We start from the raw sequence: 27,584 nt of genomic DNA, 5'->3' as shown, positions 1-27,584 counted from the left end.
GCCTTCAAAGAAAAACAAGAAAGTCCAATTGCCTCTTGAAAAAAGCACCTTTGGATCACAACAGAGTATTTTTTTAGTCTGATGCAGCTTATTTATTTTTTAAAAATGTAAAGAAACAAAAGTAAATGACCCACTTTCCATCTTATTAAGATCTTCTCCTACCTCTGTAGCCCATCATAGGTCACCGTTTCAATATAATCATATCGGCTGTCTACCCAGTAGAGTCTCTTTGATACAATATCCAAAGTTATCCCAGCTGGCCATCCCAACTTTGTTTTAACCAAGTCCAGACGATTTGTTCCATCCATAAAGGCTCTTTCCACTTTAGGATCACCTGAAAGACTATCCCAATCTGAGAAAAACAAATAACTGTAAAAGAAAGAGAAAAGAGAAGAACTGTTTTAGTGTCCCTTCAATCTTTACTGTAAATAAATGATACAAAGATCTGGTTTACACAAAATTATGTAGTTTGTCTGGATTGCACTTTGTGTGAATCCAGCCAGCTGTGGTTTATATGGTTTGTTATGCTGAAACATAAATGAAAGATAAAATGCTCCAAGATAGCAGTGGTCTGTTATAAAAAACAAACTCTGGAGAGATCTCAAAAAAGAAATTACAGAGATTTCAAACTATATTCCAGATCATATTTTATATGAAACTAATTATCTTTATGTCCAGTTCAAGGAATATGAAAGATGACTGACAATAAATCCAATTTCCTATTTTATTTTGCAGAAAACAGACAATTATTGAATCAACTGTCCGTTCCCTCCCTCCCCCACAACACATACAATTAAATGGATTTCCTTTTTGATTTATGGATACAACATGCAAACTATTTTTTAGTTAAGCAGGTGTCATCGTGACCTATAAATCATAATTTATGACTCATTCTTTGTAAAACACAGTTTAGCTTTGACTTTTGTGAAAAGAGCTTTTGAATTAAAAAATAAGAGATGATTATGTGTAGCAGCCTCTTCATCAGATACTGCGTCTGTAACATTGTAACATATGAGCTTCAGTGGCGCAGTGGTTAGAGTGCAGTACTGCAGGCTACGTCTGCTGACTGCCGGCTGCCTGCAATTTGGCATTTTGAATCTCACTAGGCTCAAAGTTGACTCAGCCTTCCATCCTTCCGAGGTGGGTAAAATAAGGACCTAGACTGTTTGGGGGCAATAGGCTGACTCTGTAAATCACTTAGAGAGGGCTGTTGTTGTGGCCTGCCAGCGGCCTGCGCGGATCATGGCTGATCCCGATGAAGAGGAGGCTGGTGTGGTGTCGCGCCAGCAGCCTGCACAGCCAGTGCTCACGTCGGACAGCGAGGAGGCTGAAGAGGATGTGATGCCAGAGGCAGAGACTCAGCCAGGGCCTTCCGAACCTCCAGAGGCTCCTTCCAGTGGAGAGAGCGAAGTGGAGGAGCCTCTCCTCAATGCTCGGGCACGCAGGGCTGCCAAAAGGCAGGAGTGGCTACTCAGGAGGAGGAGGTCTACTCGAGAATAGGGCTTGAGGATAATTGGCCACTCCCTTAGTCTATTTAAGTCGCACGCAGCTAGTGTGTTCTTGCTGGAAACAACTTGTATTATTATCAGAGTATTTTGGTTTATCATATCTTGTTTTCTGGGCTGGTTGCCAACCTTTGCCGGTCATGTTTATTCTTGCTACTTAATAAATTTGATAAGGACCGTTGGTGTGTGTCAATATCCTCGGAAATCTGGAGCTGAGGCAGAACAGCTGTAAAGCACTGTGAAGTGATATATAAGTCTATGTGCTATTGCTATTGTTCAGCATTTCTCTACCATTCTCATCAGGGACACGCAGCTCATCCTTTGCTCTTTTCTGCATAATATCCAGATTTAAAAAGAAGAAGAAATATGAAATAAGAACCTGAAGAGAATTTCTAGGGAAGAAGAAGGTAGTAAAGCGCGCCAAACTCCTACTCCTCCATCAACTCCTAGTAATATTTTATTGAGCAATTGATGATGCATTTGAAAAATAGCAAGCCTACAATTCTTCAAAGGAGGGTAATATCTTTTAATCAGTGTTACCACTTACCCAACAGTAGGATCAACAGCTATTCCTCTAGGGTTCCCCAAACTTTCTGCAATCAAAGTTACCCGGTTGGTTCCATCCAAATTTACCAAATCGATTCGGTTGACGCTGGTCTCCACTATGTACAGCTTGTTGTTAATCCAGTCTACGGCGAGATTTTCTGGTGTGTCAACTGAAATATTTAAAACTTCATAGATATCCGAGCCATCAAGGTTGACAGAAAAAACCTGGAAAAGAAAGTAATGGTGTTTTAGGACTTAGGATATTGTGTGTTTTCAGGGCCACTTTCATATTAGTACAATTTCCAAACAAAAATGAATTCTGCATGCATTTATTATAGATGAAAATGTTGGTCCTATGCAATATTAAGTCCCCAATTTCTTAACCATTTACAGGTAATTCTTGACTTACAACAATTCATTTAATGACCGTTCAAAGTTACAACAGCCCTGAAAAAGTGACTTGTGACCATTTTTCACAGTTACGACCTTTGCACCATCCCCATGGTCACGTGATCAAAATTCAGATGATTGGCAACTGGTTCATACTTATGACCATTGCAGCATCCGGAGGTCATGTGATCCCCTTTTGCGACCTTCTGACAAGCAAAGTCAATGGGGAAGCCAGATTCACTTAACAACCATGTTACTGATTTAAGAACTGCAGTAATTCACTTAACAAATGTGGCAAGGAAAGTCATAAGGTAGGACAAAACTCACATAACAAATTTCTCATTTAGCAACATAAATTCTGGGCTCAATTGTGGTCGTAAGTCAAGGACTACCTGTATTTCAATCTATTCAATGTGACTTCACCTCTTTTAACTTGTTATATCTGCATGGGCACTAATCATAATCTCCTTTCTTGAGTAGAGGGATGGAAGGAAGGGAGAAGGAGAGAGAGGAATGGAAGAAAGGGAAGAGGGGAGGAAGGAAGGGAGGGGAAATAAGAGTAGAAGAGAAGGTTAGATAGGGAGAAAGAGAGGAGGAGAGGGAGAAAGGAAGGGGAAGTAGGGAAGGAGTAGAAGAGGAGGAAAGAAGAAAGAAGGAAGGATAAAAGAAGGGAGGGAGATGGAAGAGAATGAGAAGAAAGATTGCTGTACAATAAAAAAGATGAAATGGAAGAAAGGCAACCCCGAACATGTGTAAATGTATTAGGATAAAGAATGAATTATTAAAAAGTAAAAAAGAATAAATATGAGTAAAAATAGAGAAATTAGAATTTGAGGGTGAATGAAGATGTTGTGTATATAAATAAACATAGAAATATTAAGATAAGATTTAAAAATATGGAAAAATATGATTTTGGCAGAAATTGTAACTAAGTAAAATGTATTTGGATATGATAAGTTGTATAAGATATGATATGGCCAATACTCTGTTCTTAAAATATGCGGGTGAATGGGGAGGGGAAGGGAAAAAAATCAATAAAACTTGATTCATAATCTCCTTTCTTAACCAATGTATAAAAGAGAGTCTGATTTTGAAGAGAGCAGATTTTTTCCCTTCTAGCTAGTAATCTGAGTTCTCCTTTATAATTCATGCACGTAGGTTTATCCAACGAGCTGTATTTACATCGTATGCTGAATTGCAAACTAAAAGCAAGGCAAAATATGCAAAGCTAAGCTAAAACCATTCAAGTTTGGTATGAAGCACAAACCTAGATATAGTATATATATGCTCTGGTTCCTGTATAATTAGCAATTACAAGCAAGCTATCTTATGAATTAGCTGAACTAAATGTCTATCTTAATCCAAATCCATTACATGCCACAGTAAGCAGAAGAGTAAAAATTAGGTCATTAAGCCCTGATATAATTCAAGGAGCCAAGGAAAACTGCAGAAAAAAACTTATGCTAGGAGAATATTCCCTTCACCTCCCCACACTGTGCTTTTTTAAGAACCTGCTGTTAACATGTCTTTCAATGCACTTGGGGAGGGGGGAGAACTTTCAATTCTTTATTCTATATCCACATCACTGATGCTTTAAAATTACCAAACATCATTAAACCAAATTTATATTTTATACTATTTGTTACTATTCCAGTAAAAAGCAAGGCAATGAGGAAAAAAGCAATCACATAAAAAAATATTGGCCTGCAGCATGATAAATTGTCAATATTTGTTGCCCAAACCTCAATTATACTAATAATACTTGAGAAATATCTTGTGTCTATCTTCCCAGAAAACACAGTACTTCTACACTTTAAATGATCAGGTTTCAAGCAATTGCAACAGAGTTTTGAAAGAATGTACTATTTCTCTTAATTAGGTTTTTGGACTCTCTTTCTGATGATATTAAGAACTGCTCAAGACGATGCCATAGCATAATGCATGCTTTGTTCGATATATTACATGTAAAAGCATAGCTAAGAAATGTCGTAATTATCGACAGAACCATCTCAAAAGTTCATTTTTGTTTGAAAACAAAGAAGGGCTCTGCATCTGTTCAGAGAAATGAAAAGTTATCAACACACATACAATTCTTGGATGCCTTTGCTTCCAAGAAAGCTATTTGTACATTTCAAATTACCTTATCTTGCACCGTATCAGTCCAAAATATCCTACGCAGCTGAAAGTGAAAGTCCACACCAACAGCCACTCCACGATTCCGGGATTGTACCAGAGTTCGAAAACCTCTTCCATGAATGTCCCCAATTAATAAATCACGGCCATTGGAAAAAATTATAGAGGCAGCTCCAGCTGAAAACATGGATGACATTGTTGTAACGTATATTTTTCAAAAGGGTATGCATTCCCAGCTTAAACGGAAGATACACACTGCAATATAAATCTAAGCAATATTTTTAAAAGTCTTTTTAAAGAAATGTTTAAAGAAATGCAAAAAAAAAAAAACCATTTCGTTTACTTTTATACCTTTTCTGTCCCCAGCCATCAAATGTAATCACTAGTCACCAGAATGTTGCCCATCCTATTTTGTAATAAACATCACATTAAATAGCAAAGAAGATATGTTGGAACTGTGCCACCAAAGTGGCCTCAAAGCGGCTCAATACTGAATGCCACATAAGATCTTTAAAACATTAAAGAGGAGAGAAAACAGCATTTTGAAAACAAGCTTATCAGTGTAAAAGGGCAATTAGATATGTATGGAAGATTAGGTAAGTGGTTGATTCAATTTAGTATAGCTGTGTTAATTGTTTTTAACATTCATGCTTGCAGTAGTAACAATTTTGTAAGTATTGGTGCTTGAAATGGAGTACTTCTGAATGGAACTGTTCCTAAACACCTTTTTTCAAGCTTAACACAATTTCTAAAATACTGAGAAACAATATCTGGTCAAAACAACAATTTCACACTTAGAAGAGGACAATTAGTGAAGTTGAAAAAGTATGAGACAAAACATTTTGTGCCCCCCTATCCAGGGGACCCAAACCATCACAAGTGTCATCCGAGAAATAATTCCTTGGTCTAAGCTTTGCAGAATTGAAGCTTTTTCATACTTTGATATAGAAAATCTCTATGAATTAAAAAGGAAGGAAAGGAAGAACACATTTTTAAAAGGAGCCTTTTTTTTTACTACTTCCCTTTCGACAATTAACTATTGGTGCATATGATTAACAAAAACAACAACATGTGGATTAGTTGCTTTTGAAAAATAATACAAATCTCTAGAAAGTTAACCAGATTTTTCCTCTTAGAAGAAATAACATCTTGGGAAATTATTTCCAATTTTGACAAGAAATACAAATGAAATTGGCAATTTTTAAACGAGAGGATAATAATGCTTTGCTTTCAATGTAGCAAACATCACGTTCTCATAAGAGACAATAATTATTGTAAATGTAGCTCACATTCAGGTAAGAGCCTTGGTGGCACAGCAGACTAAAGTGCTGTTAAGTAACATCAGCTGCCTGCAATTACTGCAAGTTCAAATCTCACCAGGCTCAAGGTTGACTCAGCCTTCCATCCTTTCGAGGAAGGTAAAATGAGGACCCTGTTTGTGGGGGCAATAAGCTGACTTTTATAAAAAAGAACACCGCTTGGGGGGGGGCGAAAGCCCTACTAAGCAGGTATATACAAAAGTATGAAGGCTATTGCTTAACGCATTGTAAGCTGCCCTGAGTCTCCGGAGAAGGGCAGCATATAAATCGAACCAATAAATAAACAAATAAATAATCTTAATAGGAAAAAAAATGTGTCTTCCAATTACAATTAATGGGAAAACATGGAGATTCTGGGATTTTAAATCAAGTTTAAGATTTGAACCTAAACTTCAGATTTGGGTTCCAAATTAACCCAGTATTTTTTTTTTCCTTTCAAATCTCCTTATCGTAGTTCAGACCTCTAATAATGCGCTCTCTCATATTGGAGTGGAGATTGCAATGATTTCTTGCCAACAAATTGTTTCGGTGTCTTTGGCAGAACGGGAGAAGAGATAAGGGTGTCCTCTTGCTCTGCCAAAAAAACAACCCAAACAATTTGTTGATAAGAAAACTGAAGTGTGTCTTTAGAGATCTAGAGTTACAATTTGAGTGACTGAGCAAGACAAGAAAGGAGGGAAGAGGAAGGTGCTGCCAAATTTGGGGCCACGCACACAAAGCAAGGGAATGATTGCCTGAAGCAGGACAACAGCTTGCTGATCTTGCTAGGCTTTATTCATTCTAGGCAATGATAGTGGTCCAGCATGGGCCTAGTCCTGCAGCCACTCCTCAGCCTGCCACATCAGGACTATGCTTTTCACCCTAAAGCAGGGGTGTCAAACTCGATTTCATTGAGGGCCCCGTCAGGGTTGTGTTTGACCTTGGGAGGCCAAATGGGCATAGTCAGGGTGGGCATGGTCAGGGTGAGCATGGCCAACTTGATGTCACTCATGTCAGGCGGCACCTGTGGTGGCCAAGGCGGGGCTGAGGGGATCCTGCAGCCCTCTGCCAAAGAAAACAGAGCCTGGGAGGGCCACGTGCAGCCTTCCCGAGCTCTTCTTTTTGCTGGCAGAGGCACCACAGCCCAGTCCTTCACTATCTCCAAGACAGTCCCACGGGCCAGATCTAAGCACCATATGGGCCAGTTCCGGCCCATGAGCCTTAAGTTTGACACCCCTGCCCTTAAGCAATAGCAGTGATGCTGGGTGCTGGTCCAAGCATATTGAAAACTGTGACAGTTTTGTGGCACTTGGATGTTGTCCTTTGGTTTCAGTGGATTCACTTTTTTCTTCCCTAAGACAAAATCTATAGCACCTGGCTCAGATTGGCAAGTCCCTTCCTCCTTCAAACTATTGCTCTTCTGCTGTGTATGGGTGTAAGGAGAACACAGAACTGAATAACCTGGAGGGACCATCAATTTGAGACAGTGGTGGGATTCAAATAATTTAACAACTGGTTCTCTGCCCTAAAGATTTCTCCCAACAACCAGTTCACCAAACTGTTCAGAAAATTAACAACCAGATCTCCCGAAGTGGTACAAACTGGCTGAATCCCATCATTGGTTTGAGACTCCTGCTCTATTCCAAGATATACAGATATATCTTATATCCAGGATATATTGGATCTTAATCCCTAGCAGAAAAGAAAAAGTCCACGCCTATTCAAAATAACAAGGAAATATTGTTCATTACCCTTTTAGAAAAGCATATTAAGATGTAGATATAGATACATCTACGTATAAATATTGCAATTATAGTACATACAACTTAACAATACATAATACAGCCTTGTTTAACTTGCATATATATTATCTTTAATTACTAGAACATTGTAACTATAGAAAATAGTTACAAGAATAATTACTGTACAGAATATGTGAAAGGAAAGTTTCTTTAAAAAAACAGTGGAGTGACCAAATCCTGCCCCCCATCTTCTCAACACATATTAAATAGATGAGTCCTCAGGAAAGCTCACTCGGTTGCTTTAAGGAACAGAACGCAACTGAATAAGCCTCCCCAAAGATGCAGTTACTTTATCCCTTCAAGGGGATGTGCTTCCTTTATGCTAATAACTTCGCAAAGCATTCCATCCCATCCATCCATCCATCCATGGATAAAACCAGAATAGGCTTTCAAATGTCACCTGCACTGCCAAATTCCCCTCTCCCAATGAAGAAAGTGAAAGAAATGCACTGCCTGGTCTTTCATCAGCAAGTCACTAACAGTAAATAGGTGGGAGAGATAGTGGCAATGTTGTGTTGGAAGGGTCTGTAATATTTAAAGCAGACCAGCATTATTCTCAAGGACAGGCCTCTAATTGGCTTTTCTTTCAAATACCAGAGAAAAAGTAAGGCAATATTAGTTGTACAAGGGAGGAGGGGGGAATCAGGTTTTAGAGATATTGACTCACATGTGGTATTGGCTCGGCAATGACGGTGGTGCTCCAGAACATACCCTTCGGCACACCGACAGTGATGGTGACCAACACGATCTTCACATTCTTGGTCACAAATGCCCCACATTTTGCAGTCATCAAAGTCTGTAACAGAATCAACATTCAGGAAGTGTACAACAAATGCAGTTTTCCTTTCTTCTAAAATGAAAATGTCAGATCTGCTGTTCCTTCAAAAGTACATTCTTACAGCCAAAATGACAATAAGTTTGGAATCAGTGGTCTCCCCTTTGTTTTGTAGCTAGAAATTAGTAGCTGATATGGAAAACTGATTGTGATCCATGTTTAATCTTTTATTGCTCATATTATTTTCCTGACTGAAATCCCTGATCAATTCTGAGATCTCATTAAATCACTGTCTCTCGTGTTTTAAAGCCAACGACAACAAAGATGTGTTGGAAAATCTCTCCTGTATCATTAATTTTGATATCGAAAAATCATCTAACCTCTGAACATTACTTCTTAAAGTGTTTATTTTTTACAAATATATTCAGTTCCTTAGAAGAGAATTAATAAATTGAAGTAGGAACATCAAATCTGTTTTTTATTTGATTCAGCTTCTTTCTGCTAAATCAGAAAATTAAGTAGGAAATGTGTAGAGTAGCTTTAACAAAATCTTTAAAAAAAAATTAACAGACTCGTTAAAATTTAACTTATCTGAAGAAAACCATCTAAAAATTTTATTTATACAAGTTTTTCTAATAATCAGTAGAATAATTTATCAATAGAATAGATCAGATCACCTGAATTAACCCAGACAGCTTTATGCTGTGAGATTTATAAGCATAAACAGGCATCAGATTAGTAGCACTAATTTCGCTCCCTTTGAGAATTAAAAGCTTAATTTTCTCCACTTTAAAATAAAAAATAAAAACTGAAACTGGATTACTCTAAGGTATATGGCTTTCCAGATATTGTCTGATAAGGCAGCACAAAAAAATGGGCCAACAATAAAGGTCTAATTCTTAGTAAGACTGGGCCTGGAGCCCTTCAGAAGGTATTAAATCTTCTTCTGCATACATACACAGTTATCAAGTAAATCAATATTTCAGGCGTAAGCCTAAATGACAGCCTTTGTCTTTATAATCTGGTGTTCTGTGTAAAGAAAATGTCTTGCAGGCAAGAGAATTCGTGCACCTGCAGATCAGAAGATACAAAGATTTATTACCTCAATGAGAATTAGGTCAAGAAGTGACCTAATAAAGGGAAGGGATTATACCTCTTTACTGTGCTAGTTTTTAGCTTTAAAAAGGCCCCGGTGCTAGTGTTAGCTTGATACATTTGTTCATTATTCACAGCAGGCCCACATACAGTATTTAAATTTTAGTTTAAACACAAAAGGAAACAAGAAAAGTGCCATATTTTGAGGAGCAAGCTTAAGCAGTTTTCTTAAATGAATCTCTGGCTGAAAATACCAATGCACATTTTCCCCTCAATTTGAATCACAAAGTTCCTTGAATCTCTGTTCCTACAGGCAACTTCATTCCCCAAAAACTGAAAGGGTGGAGATTATTGTTTGTTTGTTTGTTTGTTTGTTTGTTCATCGACAATTCATACAAATAAGGCAAACCAAACCATTTGATTTGTGCATAAAGTGCTATTTGTCAAGCCGAATATAGCACACCTGATAGGTATTCTGTTCCACCTGATGCTGCAGGATTCAAAATCCTTGAAGGTTTTTTGTTGATCAGTTGCATTCAAATCCCATCTTTTTCCAAAAAGCTCAAGACAGGCTTCAGTCTTTAGTACTTTCTTCTCAAATCCTTGCCTCCACCCCAACCTTATGAACTGGGTCAAATCAAGAGATTATGTTGGCCCTAATCACTTGCTGAGTTTCAACAACTAAGTAGAAATCTGAATTCTGTTCTTGTCAATTCTACAACCAATTTGTCACGCTGACTCTTCCCTTGAGAGTTCATGGCACCTTGAAGGGGAAATATAATGACTGATTGTGCATGGATCTCAACCTTCATCACTTACCTACACAAGTGCGACTGTCATTGTTGCTGATGACGTATCCTGCAGGACAATAGCATGCTCCCCCAGTGGGGGATGAGTGACAACGATATTGGCAGCTTAAAGTTGCACACTGAGATATATCTATCAGAAACAAAAGCCAATTAAAGAATAGCATTAATTAATTAGTTGCTTCGGCCCAGAAATAGAATTACAATGATAAATTGTTGAAAAAAGCTTAAATATAGGATTACATGAACAAAATGAATATAGAAAACGCATATACTACATATACAATGTCACTAAATATAGCTTTCTAGAAATTCGAGGACTGTAATTCCCAGAATTTCCTATCAATATTGCCCCTTTGCATTTTAAGGGCTACAGTTCCAACCCATCAATGGATAACTAGATTGCGGAAAATTGGCATATCCAAATCCAAAATGTTATCTGGAAAATCAGGCCTTTTTTACCATGGGAATCCCAATGCAGCTTAACCAGCAATTGTAGTCACAGCTATTATCAAGTACATCAATAGTGATGTGCACTATTTGGGAGTATGGCTTCACAGAAATGCTCACCTTAAGGTCATGTTACATTATGTGGAGTTTGCCCAAACTTGAAGTACTCTGAACCAACAAAAAATTGTGAGGAAGGAGCACTTCAAAATCAGAACGACGTCTCAAGCCATTGTTGAAACTATGGATGTTAGTCAAATATAACATTGCAATTGCTGCTGCAACTATCTCAACATGATTTAAAACACCTTTCCTATTTTTAATGCTAAGGTGTCAGAGATATCTCTGAGTTGCCCATATGAACATTTTGGTGTCCAACAAAACTTGCTTGTCCATTACTCACTGCAATGTCTGCCAGCTGTTACATTTGTCTCATCTTCCCCAGCAGAGCAATCTGGAGTCCCGTCACAAACTTTGTCAATGGGAATGCACTGCCCTGATACAGGGCAGGCCCATTCACCTGGATAACAATCTCGGTGGCCACTCTCTAGAATACAAAAGAAAAAAACAGTACATTCCATGCTTGCAGGATTTTAGCAATTTTCGCGGACTTTTTCTAGCTAGAGCACAAGCAAGGTAGATACTACAAGACAGCCTTCTATTTTTCTTGAACTATATAAGAAAACCAGAAAAGTTTTTTTATTATTTCCAGTTGCCTCCAGCAGGCATTTCTATATGATGTAGTATTTGGGCATTAATGAATTTGCATATCATAACTTAAGTAAATTTCTTCAATCTACAATACTGAAGCATAAGAATACAGGCTGAATTAAAATATTACGATTAATGTGTGGATTCAAATTAATTCAAAGATGATATTTTCAACAGTTTCAGTAATTTTTGTAAGGCTACTATTGGCCAATGGAAAATTGGAATTAAGAATTAAGTATTATGTCCTTCATTAAGGCCAATGGCCCAATCAAGTAGAACAGAAGTTTCCAAACTTAGCAACTTCGAGACTTGTGGACTTCAGTTCCCAGAATTCACCAACCTGCATGGCTGGCTGAGGAATTCTGGAAGTTGAAGTCTACAAGTCTTAAAGTTGCTAATTTGGAGATTCCTGAAGGGAGAAATATATCAAGATTGTGGAAAACATTTTATTGATTTCCATCCAAAAAGTATTTTTATTGTAAGATCAAGCATTACTGAAGCAGAGGATTTTGTCCCAAACCATTTACATGACTTATTAGACTTACGCCTAATATGTACTAGTCTGCCTTTACATATGATGGTTTGTATCCCAAAAGCAAATTAAATAGCTCAGGATTGCTGAAAGTCAGGCTTCCCATTGGAATAGCTAGAGGTCTCCGCCCTCCAGACCCTGAACTGTTATTCAGGAACTGACTTATAGACTCGCCTCAGATACATTGAGTATTGCAGATTCAAATGAAGCCATGTATGACAGATTTGCTTTCTGCAGTTCCAGTTATCAACTATTCATTAGTTTGCATGCCAGAGTTTAAAACCCAGGCTCCTTGCTTCCACCTTTCCAAGTCAATTAATATTTTGTCACTCTTCAAGTCCATGGGAGGCAACTGTATGACATAATAGTCCTCTTGAATGTGGCAACCTCTGGTTCCTGTCTTGCTAACTTCATTCTTAATACCAAACAGTAGCCTAATACAAGTAGTCCTCGACTTACAACATTTCTTTTAGTGACTGTTCAAAGTTACAGCAGCACTGAAAAAAGTGACTAATGACCATTTTTCGTACTTCGCAGCATCCCCGTGGTCACATAATCAAATTTGAGACACTTGGCAACTGACCCATATTTATGATGGTTGCCGTGTCCTGGGATCCTGTGGTCCCCTTTTGCAACTTTCTGACAAGCAAAGGCAATGGGGAAGCCAGATTCACTGGCACCAGATTCACCGTGTGTCTAACTTAACCACTACAATGATTCACTTAACAACTGTGGCCAAAAAAAGTCGTAAAATGGGGCAAAACTCATTTGTCAAATGTCTCACTTAGCAACAAAAACCTTGAACTCAATTGTGGTCGTAAACTGAGGACTACCTGTATTCTAGTCTATCCTACTATATTGATCTATATCTCAAAATGGGTGCAAATAATCCCCAGATTGCTGAAGTGATTTCAAAGAACACAATGGCGTATTTTAAAAGAAATGCAAGGCTTTGGGCCACTGATCTCCTATATGCATCAGTAAGAGGAGTAGGAGAAAGCATTTTTTCACATGGGACCATTATGTTACAGTCTCATTTACCGCATCCAACTTCATCCGCATTATCTTCGCAGTCATCATCCCCATCACAGATCCAACTCTGATGAATACAGCGACCGCTTGGGCAGGTGTAGAAATTCCCTTTGCAAGTTACATATGCTGAGGAAGAGAACATCAAAGACCAATGACTCAGAGTCCTTTTAAACAACACCCTCAGCACTAAACATTAAGCACATGCAATGAAAATATAACTGAGCGCTCGCCCAATATTGGAAAACTGATCAATTGCCAACAGACCAATTGATAATCCAAAAGATCTATAATTGTGCAGAAATGGACAAACTAACATTTGAAATGAAGGATAAGGTAGGCTCAAAAGGTTATGTAGTGTGGAATAGGTGGTATAATTGGATAACTCGTAGAAATGAGAGTAAATGTAAAATTCTGTACGATAATAATAATTAACAAATATGCACCGTTAATAAGATAATGGACGTGAGACCAAAGTCATTTTTTCTTTTTATGTATTCTCGTCTGTATTAATATATGTATCTTGTATATACACGGTATAACATTTTACTTTTTATATGTCTAATAAAGTTTTGTTTTTAAAATAAAAAAAGAAAAGAAAATATAACTGAGACCAGAATATACCACAAATCCAGACAAGAAACGCCAACTCTGAGGTAAAAGCTCTCACAATTCTGAAGGATAAACACTAACTGGACTGCAAACAGAGAGAAAAGGAGCCATATAGGGAAAACCAACATACTGCAAGAATTTTCATCGCTCCTGTCTCCACAATCATCATCATGGTCACAAATAAAGGCTCGGGGGATACAATCCCCATTGCTACACTGAAACTGAGTACTGGAGCATACACGGGCTGGAGAAAAAAAAAGAATAAAGGATAAACATGGCTTGGAAAATTCCAGGTAGCATTAAGCTTACTATAACCAGGTGCATTGAGTGTGCTCCTGAATACTTACTGCAGTTAGTTTCATCAGAAGAATCCCTGCAATCCACTTTGCCATCACAGCGTTGACTTGAATTAAAACAGGCTCCATTAGAACAAGTCAGCTGATCACAGGTTGGGTATTCTGCAAAGGGAAATATGTCTGGTTTTAATGTCTTAGAATACTGGTGTCAAACTTGCTGCGTCACGTTGCCGTCACGTGACGTTTCGCAATGTTTTTCCCATTCGCGGAGCTGGGGTGGGCGTGGCTTGTGCATGATGCATCTGGCCCACGGGACGCCAGTTTGACACCCCTGTCTTAGAAGGAATCAAACCATGGGAGTCTTTGTCTCCTATAGAATACAAACTTATCTCCTACAATACCAAGAGTAATTTTCGCAATTTCTTGGGGAAAGATTATTCTTCCAGCTTTTTTTGGGTAGAAAAAGAAGATGAGTATCTACAGCAGCACAGGAAATCTAATTTTCACTGAGCAAATGAAATCACTGTAATCATTTTGCCATTATTTTCCATTTTAAAATTGTTCCCTCAGAAGAGAAATAAATAATGCCTACATTGCTCTGCTTCAGAGGGAAACTGCTGGAATGCACATTTAGTAGCAGCAACATATTATTAATACATTTATTGTACTAAAATTATGTTGAATATCAAACAGAATAGGTAAGGATAGTTAAAACAAAACCTCAAACACGTCATCTAAACCAACAATTCTTGCAATCAAAAACAGTGTGATAGAAATGCTTGCTGAAAGAGACTGATTTTTTTTTATTGACAACTAAGAGTAGGAAGAAATAAATCTCCTAATCTCCTAATTTATTTACTACAAAATTTATATCTCATCCACATTCATAAGTCTTTGGACAGTTTGCAATTTATATAAAAATAATGAAACCTAACTTCAACAGATTCTAAATATAAAAACTTCCAACAACTTTAAAATTCCAGTAAGATTCTAATTAAAAATAAGTTAAACATTAGTATGCATTAAGAATTCAACACTAAGCTCACCTAACAAAGTACAGTTTAGATGCCAAACATCCAGTAGAACAGAAGCATTTTCACCATCTTTCTCAAAAGTAATATTCAGATCTTTGGTGGCAAGCATTCTCCATGAAGCTACTAAGAAGGCCTTATTTTGGGCTCCTATCACCCCTTACTTCTGAAACATCTCCTTTTAATTTAAAAACATAAGATGAGCAGAGTCTGTTTGGAGAAGATGGCCCAAGAAAATAACTAGGGCCAAGCCATACAGGGATTTCCAAGTTAATCCCAATATTTTAGAAAACTACTGGTAAACAAATGCAGGACTGTACCTATAAAACAAGTTGCGTGACTGAAATGTCTTTCAAGTGCAAGCAATCTGCTATATCAGATAAAGTTGCTGGATAGTCTTCAAAGCAGCCCCAAATAGACCAGGTTGCAATCTTGAGGTAATGAGAGCAGTAGTAGCTATCTGCAGGGCCAAGACTGCAAGTTGTGTCAAGGTATAGAGATCAGTCCCATCTAAGAAAAGGCTAATAATTTTGTAAATTTTGTAATTTACATTATATTTATTTTCTTTTAAAATTTTCTGGACCTTGTTTAACCACCAAACATAATTTCCATTTTCCAAATTATTTATGTTCTAAGGGATCCTTGGTGGTTCTCATTTCAACCTTAAGCTACAAATATTCTCCTTTATTGGTATTTATGTTATATATGCCTTTCTTTTCAAAGCAACTTTAGCAGCAGATTATATTAACAATGTACTAAAAATCATCTTCATCATAATAATGGAGAGGGGTCACTGTTTTTTATGGTTTGTATATTGGATTTTTATTTTTCTAAGACGCCCAGAGTCACTGAGAGTGAGTAAGCAGGGAAGAATAACAAAGATGATTAGGGGACTGGAGGCTAAAACATATGAAGAACGGTTGCAGGAACTGGGTATGTCTAGTTTAATGAAAAGAAGGACTAGGGGAGACATGATAGCAGTGTTCCAGTATCTCAGGGGCTGCCACAAAGAAGAGGGAGTCAAGCTATTCTCCAAAGCACCTGAGGGCAGGACAAGAAACAATGGATGGAAACTAATCAAGGAGAGGAGCAACATAGAACTAAAGAGAAATTTCCAGACAGTTAGAACAATTAATCAGTGGAACAACTTGCCTCCAGAAGTTGTGAATTCTTCAACACTGGACGTTTTTAAGAAGATGCTGGATAACCATTTGTCTGAAATGATGTAGGGTTTCCTGCCTAAGCAGGGGGTTGGACTAGAAGACCTCCAAGGTCCCTTCCAACTCTGTTATTCTATTCTGTTCTGTTCTAAATAAATAAACATTATATTTTGGTTCAGAGCTCCTTAAACCTTTCTTCAAAGCATGGGAATATGTACTGATTATTACAGCTGGAAATGGCTCTTTGGCTTTCATGGTGGTTAATTATAACATAAACTGTATCACACTAGTCACATTTTTGGTGATTTCTAAGAAGAACATATGATATGTTGCAAAATTCCAAGTAAAGCAGCTTTCTCAACTGAATCATTTCACAAATCAATGGCAATCCGGAGCCATATTAAATTAATAAATCAATAAATATATCAACTGCCAAGTCTTTCCACCATCAAAAATATTCCCATATGGGGGGAAAAAATCCTTTGTATAGGGTGTGATAAAAGTGAGTAGTCAGAACCACAGTAGTATTTAGATGAATTTATTCAGATTATAGGCCCTCTATTACACTAGCATACTTCAAATATGCAGCCTCAATCAGTGCAATAACCCTAGTTTTCTGTCCTACAGTCATAGGCCGCCTTCTGTTGAAGATGATTGTCAACACCAATACTCTAATTAGTGGCTGTTGAAAGATATATAGCATTTTCTGGTCCAAAACAGAATATGTAATTCTGTAATAATCCCAAGATTGATGGACTCCTAGATTACTAAACAGAAACCAAGAATTAACCCTGGGTTTACCAAGTACTGTGCAAAACATTTATCATCTTAAAGGCCGCTTAGATGACTTGGAAGTAGGTTTCAATTTGGACAAAACTTTGACACAATGGCTTCATATAGTTTGTGTCTTGTGTCTTGTTCCCCTGTGGCTTTTTTTCCCCCTGTACTTTTGTTAAAATATTTGTTTGGGAAAAGGCTGCAAAACTCCAAAGCTAAAGGTTGCCGGGAATGGTAAGAGTCATAAATATAGCATTAAGAAACTCCTCTGTATTTACAACCGCTTAGCAAAACATCTGTCCTGCTCTGCTAAACCCAATTTGGGAACTTTTGAGAAAGGTGATAAATACCTTCCTGATTTCCAAGCCACACCCACCATGCCAGGCAACATATGACATTTATCATTACATTGAATCAATCTAAATCAGGGGTGTCAAACTCGCGTCATTGCGTCATCGTCATGTGACTTATCGTGACTTTTTTAAACCCTTCGCTAAACTTAACGTGGACGTGGCCAGTGCATGATGCATCCGGTCCACAGGTCGCGAGTTTGACACCCCTGAGCTACCTTTCTTTTACTAGAAACACATTTGAACTCTAATGCGATCTCATTCCAAAACAGATCAGGCAAGTGACTGACAGTCAGCTTTTTTAAATGTATTTTGTTCCCTATAACTCTACCTGGATGTCTTCCAGAATCATAGTTTGGCAAGGCTTAAACATGTAGCTTTAATTCAGTCATGTAGCCAAGAAACCTCTATTCTACCCTGTGTACAACTTAGATTAATGGTACTTTTTAACTTTCACTTTAGGGACCATAACTCCCCAATTAGTTAGGGCAATGAGTCACTAGCTCTTGAGACTGTTGGGCTCAATGTGGACAAACTACTCGCTGAACAGTTCATCTATTTGATGGTCTGGGGTTTTTTTATTCCACTTAGCATTTCTCTTCTCAACTTTAGAACTCTGCTCATGCTCTTCTCTTGCTTTCTTTGCTTGGAACCATCTCATGTCTTACCCAACTAATTTATGAATCAGTTGATTTATGGATTCAGATTGTTTCACTTCCTGACTGAAGACCACATTATGGCTCACAAGCCAACTTTCATTTCTGACAAGCAATCCTTACTTATCTTTGCTGGAAATGAACCATCAGCGTGCATGAATATTAGTCATATCAGAGTTTTCAGGAATGCAAAGAGGCAGAAACTGATTGCTATAACGTTTATGCTTCTCTGTTTAACATTTCTATCCTACCCTACTTACACCTGTTAGATGCTAATAATTAAAGCTGGAAACCTTCAGTTACAATGTACTGGTTGACATGAAAGAATATGTTTGCTCATAGCTCTTTCTCTTATTAACTTTGTGCTTACTATACAAAAATATTTCCACCTACAAAGTAAGGCTACTATCATCAATTTACTGTCAAACTCTAAAATATATTGCAGAGGAGTTTTAAAATGAAATATTGCTGACCCTTTGTTTAATGGCTTATTTATTTGTTTTATGATGAAAAAGTTATATCTTTTTCCTCAGGATTTTCAGGGCCTCGGGTCAAGTGCAACCACCTGCATTCTCTCACTTTTGGGTAGATACTTCTCCTTGCCTTGCCTACATCCTCTAATTCTCCTGTCCTTCTCCATCTGCGTTATTTTCTTTGGAAAAAGCCCAAGGAATAAATAGTTTCAAGCTCCTTTATTCTATCCAAATTCTATTTTGCAGTGCATTCAAAGAGCTTAATTTCTCCAGGTGTTATTAAGTCTCTATTGCCCCAAGTCTAATTATATTTGTCTGATTCTGAACCATCTGAACTATAGGTTTCTTTTGAGCTGTTTCTAGACAAACTAATATTCAAGGATGTCTAGACAACCAAGGTGATTATCCCATTTTGAAATTGTGATTAAAAAGTCTGAACACTGTGCTTCATCTGGGCGTCTTCAGTACCTGTAGTGATGAAGACAAGAGGGCCTTGTATTCCCTTACTTTCCATCAGTTAATAAATCTCTTTCTCCTTCATCCATCTGTTCTGCAGCTCAAACGGGGCTGCTGTACAAAGGCCCTCTGATGTTTCCTGAACATCCTCCCTGCTTTTTGTTTTTCCTTCTTTGACAAACGGTTTTTCGCTGTCAATTTCTGTACTGGATCAGAAATCTAAAGTTTTACTTTTTTGACATTTCATTCCAACCCATAGTAACCAAAGATAGTCTAAATAGAATATCACTGTGTTTAATTTTAATTTCTGCCAGGCATATATGCATACAATAAATGATCATGACCATCTATCCAGCTCCCAAAGCCCAACCCAATATATTTTAATGTCCTAACCCTCACCTTTATGCTTATGTAATTTGGGGTTGTGGTCTGTTTTAACATCAGGAAAAAGAGAGAGAGATTCTCCTTAGCCTTAGCCCATTACAGAGCAACAGTACGGTTTATTAAACCTCAGAACAATGTAACTGTTATGAGCACATCCTCGGTAATCCATGAAAGAATCTGTGCTGAAATGTTGATAACAAGAAGAATATTGTGTTCATTTCTGTCCATCAACAAATTCTTAATCTTACAAATTGATTAACAAGCCAACGAGAGAAGGGCTGAAACCAAATCTACTGCGAAAGATTTAAAAGCACTCACGGCAGCTTCTTTCATCTGTTCCGTCTGTGCAGTCGCTGACATGGTCACACCTGTAGCCACTTGGGATGCACTGTCCACTGGAACAGGTAAACTGCTGACTGGAGCATGTTCGCCCAGCTGCAAGAAACATTGTACTTACAGTTTTTTTTTATTTACACACACACACATCCACGGCAGGGGTGTCAAACTCGATTTCATTGAGGGCTGCATCAGGGTTTAACCTGGGGGGTGAGGGCCAAGGGGCATGGCCATCTTGACATCACTCGTGTCGGGGGCACCTGTGGTAGCCTGAGCACTCTTCCAGTGAAAACAGACTCCCGATCTCCATTTTCGACTGCGACGGCCTCTTGCAAGCCTCTGCCAGCAAAAATGGCGCTCAGGAGGGCCGAGTTCTATTTTCATTGGCAGAGGCACTCTGGGCTGGTCCTTCGCTGTTTCCAGGGCAACCCCACGGGCCAGCTCTAAGCACCCCATGGGCCAAACCCAGCCCGTGGGCCTTGATTTTGACACCCCTGTCCTACGGCTTCTCTGTTTCTGAAGATATGCTTATAAAATGTATAGTTTTCAAATGAACAGGAATCATCCTTATTTACATCTCTATCGTTACAAATGCTTCTCTGACTGTAAGCAGCTTACAGCATATTGCTGAATACAGTACAATAAATTAAAATTTATCAAAATTATGTAACAATACAATATCAATGTAATTACTGTATTGTCATAAATACAATATTCGGCCTAAAGAACTGTTTTCAATGATAATTGAATGAAAAAGCCGAAATGGATACATTTAAATGTAAACTTTTACACATTCCTAAATCAAGCTTTCATGTTATTTATGAACTATGTAGATATATTAATGTAATTCCTGTAAAGCTTAGCTAAGAAAGGGAAGGCGTACAAAAGAGCAGATACATCATGCAAAATAAGGCCACTTTCAGTACAATTTCATATGATCACAGGGATAGTAGTAAGTGTGAAGATTGGTCACAAAGTTACTTTTTCAGCACGCTGTCATAACTTTGAACTATCCCTAAACGGGACAGTCATTAAGTGAGGACAGCCCAAACCAGGTCCAATCCACAACTTAACTGACTTATTCAGTATATTCAACTTTGTATAAGTATATAGGTAGGTTACTTTTACTGTTTCAGAATTTTAGGGTGCTCCCTATATTCTCATCATTTATTTTTCATGAACGAAGTCAAGATAATATGCAACTCACTGTGGCCATAATTTACCGTGTATCGGTGGAAAAATCTATCAGTGGAATGTTGCACTCACTGATGTGAAGAAGGAATTCTCCAATGAAGATGTAATCTTACAGCAATTTCGCTATCTTTTCACTGCCCTTTCCAGCCTGGTTTGTTTGTGCCTCTCAGCTATACGTTAAGTGTTTGTGTTTAGATTATAAATTCTTTGAAGCTCTTATTATATTTGTGCAAGACTAGAGGCAACCAAATTTTAGTCCGTGAGAAATCCACATGCAGGAAAGACACAAGATTACCTGAGGAATCAAGATGTTCTGCTTGATATATATTCATTAATACATTGGATTGCTCGTCTACTTTGCCTGTATTATGTTTTTGAACTGTTACATTATACCAGATAGGAAATCCTTGCCTTCTAGATGCTAATAAACCACAGTATGGCCAATAGTGAGGTAAATAGATTCTCCTTCTAATTAAATACACACACACACACACACACTACATTGGATTTTTTTTCTTTGTTGTTGTTAGTGACCAGAAGACAAGTAAAGGTTTTTTTGTAGATGTAAATCTTGGTTGACACACTAATGGTTACAGATGCACAACAAACAGGTGGAGAGAGGCAACATTATACATGTTGTGATGTTTAACTGAACAAACAATAATATTGAAGAATATATTCAAATATCCCAAGGTAATAAATCATGTGATTTCCTAACATTGATTCAAAACAGGTGAAAGACTTTACAATGAATCCATTTTACAATGGAATTGTGTTAATGTGCACAAAGGTCAGAAGTCAGTTGAAATTTGGATTTCAGAAATGTCACTGGATTTTGCCCTTTACTGCCTCCCCAATAGATAATATGTAACTACTAGCATTTATAGCTCCTGTCGAAAAGGTAATGAGGACAAAAAAACATCTTTGGGATGGAACTATAATAAAAATATTTGCATTATCCTGGGTCAATAGTTCAAAAAATTATCTGCACTACAACTGGGGAAACCATTTCCCAGAAAGTGAACAAAATATAGCCCAGATTAGCAAGACTAGAAAATACTGCAGAGCAAAGGGGAAAGGTGAACTTTATCATAACCAAAGTAGTCTATTTATAGCCTACTCAAATTCTAAAACTAAGGGGAACTCCAAATCCAATCCGGAATGTTTTCACTGTCTGAAACAAATCCGAAAGGTGAGGAAGTCTAATGTTTACAGAGTACTGCATACAAATCTCATATAACCTAGACCTCTGGGAAGTCCCAATTCCAGTAATGAATGCATATTGAGCTTGGAAATATACTCAAAATTTTACATTAAAAAATTAGGATGCTTGAAGAATTCAACATTGGAGAATTTCAGTAAGAACTGTACTAGACTACATCCATTGGGTCACAATGTAGTTATCATTCAGAATTTGCACTTCTCCAGCAGAATTCATAGCAGAAAAATATCAGAGTACAAATGTGTATTTCAGGGTAAAATATGTTTAGAAATGTGTAGCTGGAATAAAAACATGTGGTAAATAAATATGCTTAAATTTAAATCCCCTTAAGCACATTCTTTCTTACAGATTTTAAAACTGCAGTTTTAGCTGAAAAAGAAATGGGACAGAAAAATTTAAAAGTAAAAAAAAAAAAACGTAAAAAAAGTTTTTAAAAAAGTTTTCAGAATGTAAACAGACTGATCTATCCTAATGCAAACAAAGTGAACCTCAACTTTATTTACCCCAACAATCAGAATTCACAATATTCAACTGAATTACTGGGGGATCCTTCTGAGGTCGGTAAAATGAGGACCCAGATTGTTGAGGGGGGGGGCAATATGCTGACTGTGAAGTGGTATATAAGTCTAAGTGCTATTGCTATTGCTATTCAAAGACCCATTATTAGATGGCAATTGTGCAATAAATCTAAAGATAAAGGAATTCAAATCAGAAAAGAAAGGATGCACTTAAGAAGGACCCATTAGAAGTAACCTTATATCAGTGGTGGGATTCAGCCAGTTCGCACCACTTCGGGAGAACCGGTTGTTAACTTTCTGAGCAGTTTGGCAAACTGGTTGTTGGAAGAAAACATTAGGGCAGAGAACCGGTTGTTAAATTACTTGAATCCCACCACTGCCTTATATCAATTCAACCCATTGGTCCATGAATTTCAGAACAACTATTTTGAATGGAAACAGTTTTCTTCCATTTTATAAAATAAACTTTTCCAATTCTGTTCTGGAAATGCCAGGGATTGAATTAGACTAATTCCAAGCAAAACATGTGCCATTCCAGTAATCTATGGGACTCACTACTAGGTCATAACTTACGACATTGCTGATGTTCATCGGAGCCATCGTCACAGTCTTCTTCATCATCACAGACCCATGCCTGAGGAATGCATTCTCCATCACTGTGACACTGAAACTGGTTTCCTTCACAGCTTGGATGTGCTAAAATGGACAAGCAAATTGTATTTGAAGGTTCTGGTTTAGATGTTAGATGAATAAAGGACTTGGCCTGTAGTCATACAAAATGGTTTTTGAACATTAAAACTCTAATCTAATGAATTCTAATAGTAACTCTAGAAATGTAATACTAGGCACCTTACCACATGATCAAGAAATCAGCAAGTTAGGAATGTCAGACAGCTGGGTACAAAGGTCTTGCTGAGCCATAATTGGTTTGTTTTTTTGCCTCAGCGCCATGTTTAAACCTAGCTATTGTGACTAATTCAGCAAATGAACAATATGTGATCCCAGCCAGTAACATATGTCACTACCAGATAAAGAACAGTCCTGCTGGACTCGACCTAAAGTCTAAAAGTTTATGTGCAGTTTCCAACCAAATATTTTACTTGTCTATCCACCTCTCCAACACCACCACACAGACATAAACACAAACATTCCCATATCGTACTCTTCAGTATCTTGGTTGTTGTTTAATCAGTATGCTTCATAGCCATTAAAAGATCTGTTTATCATGAAGGCATCTCAACTTTCCTAATACCCAGCTATGTTTTAATCACCTTTCCCTAACTTAGTGTCCAGAACGTTTCATCTCTATGAAATTTCCTGGCCATACTGGCAATGGATGAGGAAAATGATACTTAATGCTGATGTTTGGAAAAGACCAAATGCATTAAGTAAGCTTAATTCCACTTACGACAGCCGGCTTCATCCGTGTCATCTGAACAGTCTCTTGCTCCATCACATCTCCAGTCCTCAGGAATGCAGCGCCCATTTCCACAACGAAATTGGCCTTGTTCACATCCTGGAATCAAGCCATAAAATGCATTCTGTTATTTTATTTTATTAAGTGTGAAATGGATAATATTAGTACCAACATTCTATATTGTTTTCTCATCACAAATGGGCAAATTCTTATATCAGTAGGTCAATGAAACTGAAGAAAATATAACTGTTAAGTCACATTTGAATCGGTACAGAACACATAAACCTCTACACAAAATACTGTCTATCTATTCAGAATTCTGAAGTGTGACCCAGAGGGTTAAAGAGAAAAGAAAACATCATGTTAAAGCAAACACTCCACTGTTTGACCTATTCACAAAAACAATTTATTAATTTACTGTATATGTATCTGTGTTCTGCCTTCTGATGCCCTTGTCAATATATAATAAATAGGTTAGGACTTTAATTAACCTAAGAATAAAACAGAAAGCTTTCTGTTTCTAGAATCTTCTGTAACCATCTATAGAAATTGCATGGAACTCTAGTGTTGAATATGATTCGGCTGTTTTGGCCTTAAAGCGATTTGTAGATTGGGTAAGTGAATTAACAATTTTAACTTCAGAGAAGTGACCAATTTGAAAGTATGTTTGCTACTGGTATGCTGATTGCAGCTATAATTTAATGTGATATGCAAACAATGACATGTTGTTTGTGGTTTTATGGTTTGTTTTGATCTGGGTTTGTATATCTCATACATAGAGATCAAATAAGAGCAGCTTTAAAAAGTGAAGAGATAGTTAAACAACGAATACTTCACTCCTTTACAGGAATAATCATTGTTTGTTGTTAGTATGGTCAAAAGGTCTTGGTTAAATCACTCTATAACTTCAGAATTCCCCTTTCCAATGACCATATAAAATAGATAGTAAGAGCCATACAAAAATTCATTCTGGTTCACTCGATCCATATATTCCTAACTGGCCTGTCTTATTGACAAGTATACAAATTAGGACTTGGGTTGATTAATGTATTGTCCAAATCCAGTGTCCCAATTAGTTGAAAAGTGCTTTCCAAACCTGACTGATCTCAAAAAGCTAAGCAGGATTAGACTGCGCTAGTATTTGGATAGTAACCAACAGGAAGCCCAAGGGGATAGGTTAGGTTAGGATAGGTTACAATGAGAAGTAAAATGAAGCATAACCAAATCCCAGAAGACAATGGCAAGCTACTTCTGTATTGTTAAGAAAGTCACATGGACATGTCCATAAAGCCATCAAGAGTTGAGCCTGAATTAAGACTTTATTTAGAAGCAAGAATCTAGAGTTCTTAAATTAAAGCCAAGATTTAAGACAACCCCCCCCCAAGCTCATTAACTTTTTAAGACTGCAACCATTCAGGACCTCAGTTAAAAATGACATGTTAAGGGAATCCTCTCTCATTTGCTAAGTTATTTACATTAAAGAGAGGAGTTGTGTTGTACGGCTCTTACTATGCAAATTTCTCCATTTTTGTTTTACAGGAGAATTATAAGAATCTGTCCTTTTGTTGATTATTAATTACTAACTTCATATCATTCATGCAAGTAGAACTGAAGCAACCTGACAGCATGTTTTAAAATGTTTGATTCATCTGACATGAAAATTATCATTATTATGGTTCGTTACACAGTCACCCCAACGATGCCCTTGAAGTGATGTCCCAGTGCCTGGAGGCTGTGCAGATCTGGATGGGGAGGAACAGGCTCAAGCTCAACCCTTCCAAGTGGCTGTGGCTCCCGGCATCCCGATATAGTCAGTTGACTCCATCACTGACTATTGGGGGCGAGTCTTTGGCCCCCACAGAAAGGGCTCGCAATCTGGGAGTCCTCCTGGATATGCAGCTGTCCTTGGAGGAACATCTGACGGCTGTAACCAGGGGGGCCTTTTGTCAGGTTCGCCTGATTTGCCAGTTGCGGCCCTTTCTTGATTGGGATTCCCTGTGCACAGTCACTGACGCCCTCGTCACCTCTCGCCTTGACTACTGCAACGCTCTCTACATGGGGCTCCCCTTGAAGAGCACCCAGAGGCTCCAACTGGTCCAGAACGCAGCAGCGCGGGTAGTGACGGGAGCAGCATGGCGCTCCCATGTAACACCACTCGTGCGCGAGCTGCACTGGCTCCCGGTGGTCTTCCGGGCGCGCTTCAAGGTGTTGGTCATCACCTTTAAAGCGCTCCATGGCATAGGGCCTAGCTATCTTCGAGACCGCCTGCTGCTACCGACGACCTCCCATCAACCCGTGCGCTCCCACAGAGAGGGCCTCCTCAGGGTGCCATCAGCCAAACAATGTAGGCTGGTGACCCCCAGGGGGAGAGCCTTCTCTGTGGGGGCACCTACCCTCTGGAATCAGTTGCCCCCAGAGATAAGGAGAATCCAAGACCTCAGTGCCTTCCGACGTGCCCTTAAAACCCACTTTTTCCAGCAAGCCGGGCTGACTTAAGAAGAAATTTTTAAAAGTTTTAAATTGGTTTGTGATTTTTAATTTTTGGGCCAAATTTATATATATATATTAATTGTTTTTTTAATATTTGTATTTCATGTTCTTAATTTTGGCTGTACACCGCCCTGAGTCCTCAGGGAGAAGGACGGTATATAAATTGGAAATAAAATAAAATAAAATAAATGTTCAGACTGGATTTGTCATTTTTTTCTCTACTTATAGAGTCTTTTCCAAGGACCTGGAATAGGCCATTTGATGGTATTACAGATGTCATTATTACTAAGACTATGATTATTACTGTTTTATCTTTTTTAATGTTAATTGGTTTTAATCAGTGGTGAAATCTAAAATTTGTTACTACTGGTTCTGTGGGCGTGGCTTGGTGGGGGTAATGTGACCGGGTGGGCATGGCCATTTTTTTTTAAACTTATAAAACCATTTTTTCTACAACCTCTTTGGCGAAGAGGTTGTAAAAAAAAAATGCTTTCAAAAGGCTCTGACTATCCCAGCTGAGTTGCCTAAGTTCTTTTAAAAGAAAAAAAGCCTCTGCCGATCAGGCAACTCAGCTTGGATTGTCAGAGGCATTTAAAAGAAAAAAGCCTCTGCCAATCAGGCAACTCAGCTTGGATTTTAAAAGCCTTTGACGATCCCAGCTGAGCGGCGCGATCATCAGAGGCTTTTTTTTTTTACTTTTAAAAGCATTTTTTCGGCCGAAAAGGTTGTAGAAAAAATGCTTTTAAAATTTCTTTTAAAAAGCCTCTGATGATTGCGCGGCTCAGCTGAGGATGGGGGGTGCAGGGATTTTTGCTACCGGTTCTCCGAACCACCCGCCTCCATCACTACCGGATCGGGCGATCCGGTCCGAACCGGGAGCATTTCACCCCTGATTTTAATGTATGAAAAACCACCCAAGATCATTTTCAGATGAGATGGGCAATACATAAATTATAAAATAAATAAATATAAATTAAAATTCCATCCTCAGCAATAGAAACAAAGAAAATAATATAGGTGAAAAATTTAATAAAATGACAGCAACTTCATAAAGAGATTTATTAGGTGACTTTGATTGATGCATTAACTTTTTTCCCACCCCAAGAACTGTAGGGGGCATGCATCTTTATATGAATAACTTTT

At 38.0% G+C, this 27,584-nt stretch overlaps 1 protein-coding gene across 1 annotated transcript in view; it reads right to left on the bottom strand.

The window, feature by feature from the left end:
- The window catches only part of LRP2 (LDL receptor related protein 2), a 147,734-nt gene that overhangs the window by 95,264 nt on the left and 24,886 nt on the right, over positions 1–27,584 (bottom strand). Inside the window, exons 2-13 of the mRNA XM_070956918.1 lie at positions 23,943–24,050; positions 23,108–23,230; positions 19,583–19,699; positions 14,029–14,139; positions 13,812–13,925; positions 13,082–13,198; positions 11,201–11,344; positions 10,364–10,483; positions 8,342–8,470; positions 4,582–4,751; positions 2,053–2,276; positions 163–369 (exon numbers count right to left, since the gene is read on the bottom strand). Of these exons, the coding sequence (XP_070813019.1) occupies positions 163–369; positions 2,053–2,276; positions 4,582–4,751; positions 8,342–8,470; positions 10,364–10,483; positions 11,201–11,344; positions 13,082–13,198; positions 13,812–13,925; positions 14,029–14,139; positions 19,583–19,699; positions 23,108–23,230; positions 23,943–24,050 (1,684 nt within the window). The remainder of the gene's footprint in view (positions 1–162; positions 370–2,052; positions 2,277–4,581; positions 4,752–8,341; positions 8,471–10,363; positions 10,484–11,200; positions 11,345–13,081; positions 13,199–13,811; positions 13,926–14,028; positions 14,140–19,582; positions 19,700–23,107; positions 23,231–23,942; positions 24,051–27,584) is intronic.

Source organism: Pituophis catenifer, unplaced genomic scaffold (genome assembly GCF_029215685.1).
Source record: "Pituophis catenifer annectens isolate HBS135680 unplaced genomic scaffold, rPitCat1.0.hap2 SCAF_1, whole genome shotgun sequence".
Taxonomy (NCBI): Eukaryota; Metazoa; Chordata; class Lepidosauria; order Squamata; family Colubridae; genus Pituophis; species Pituophis catenifer.
Note: the sequence above shows the minus strand (reverse complement) of the source record. Positions and strands in the feature narration are given on the sequence as shown.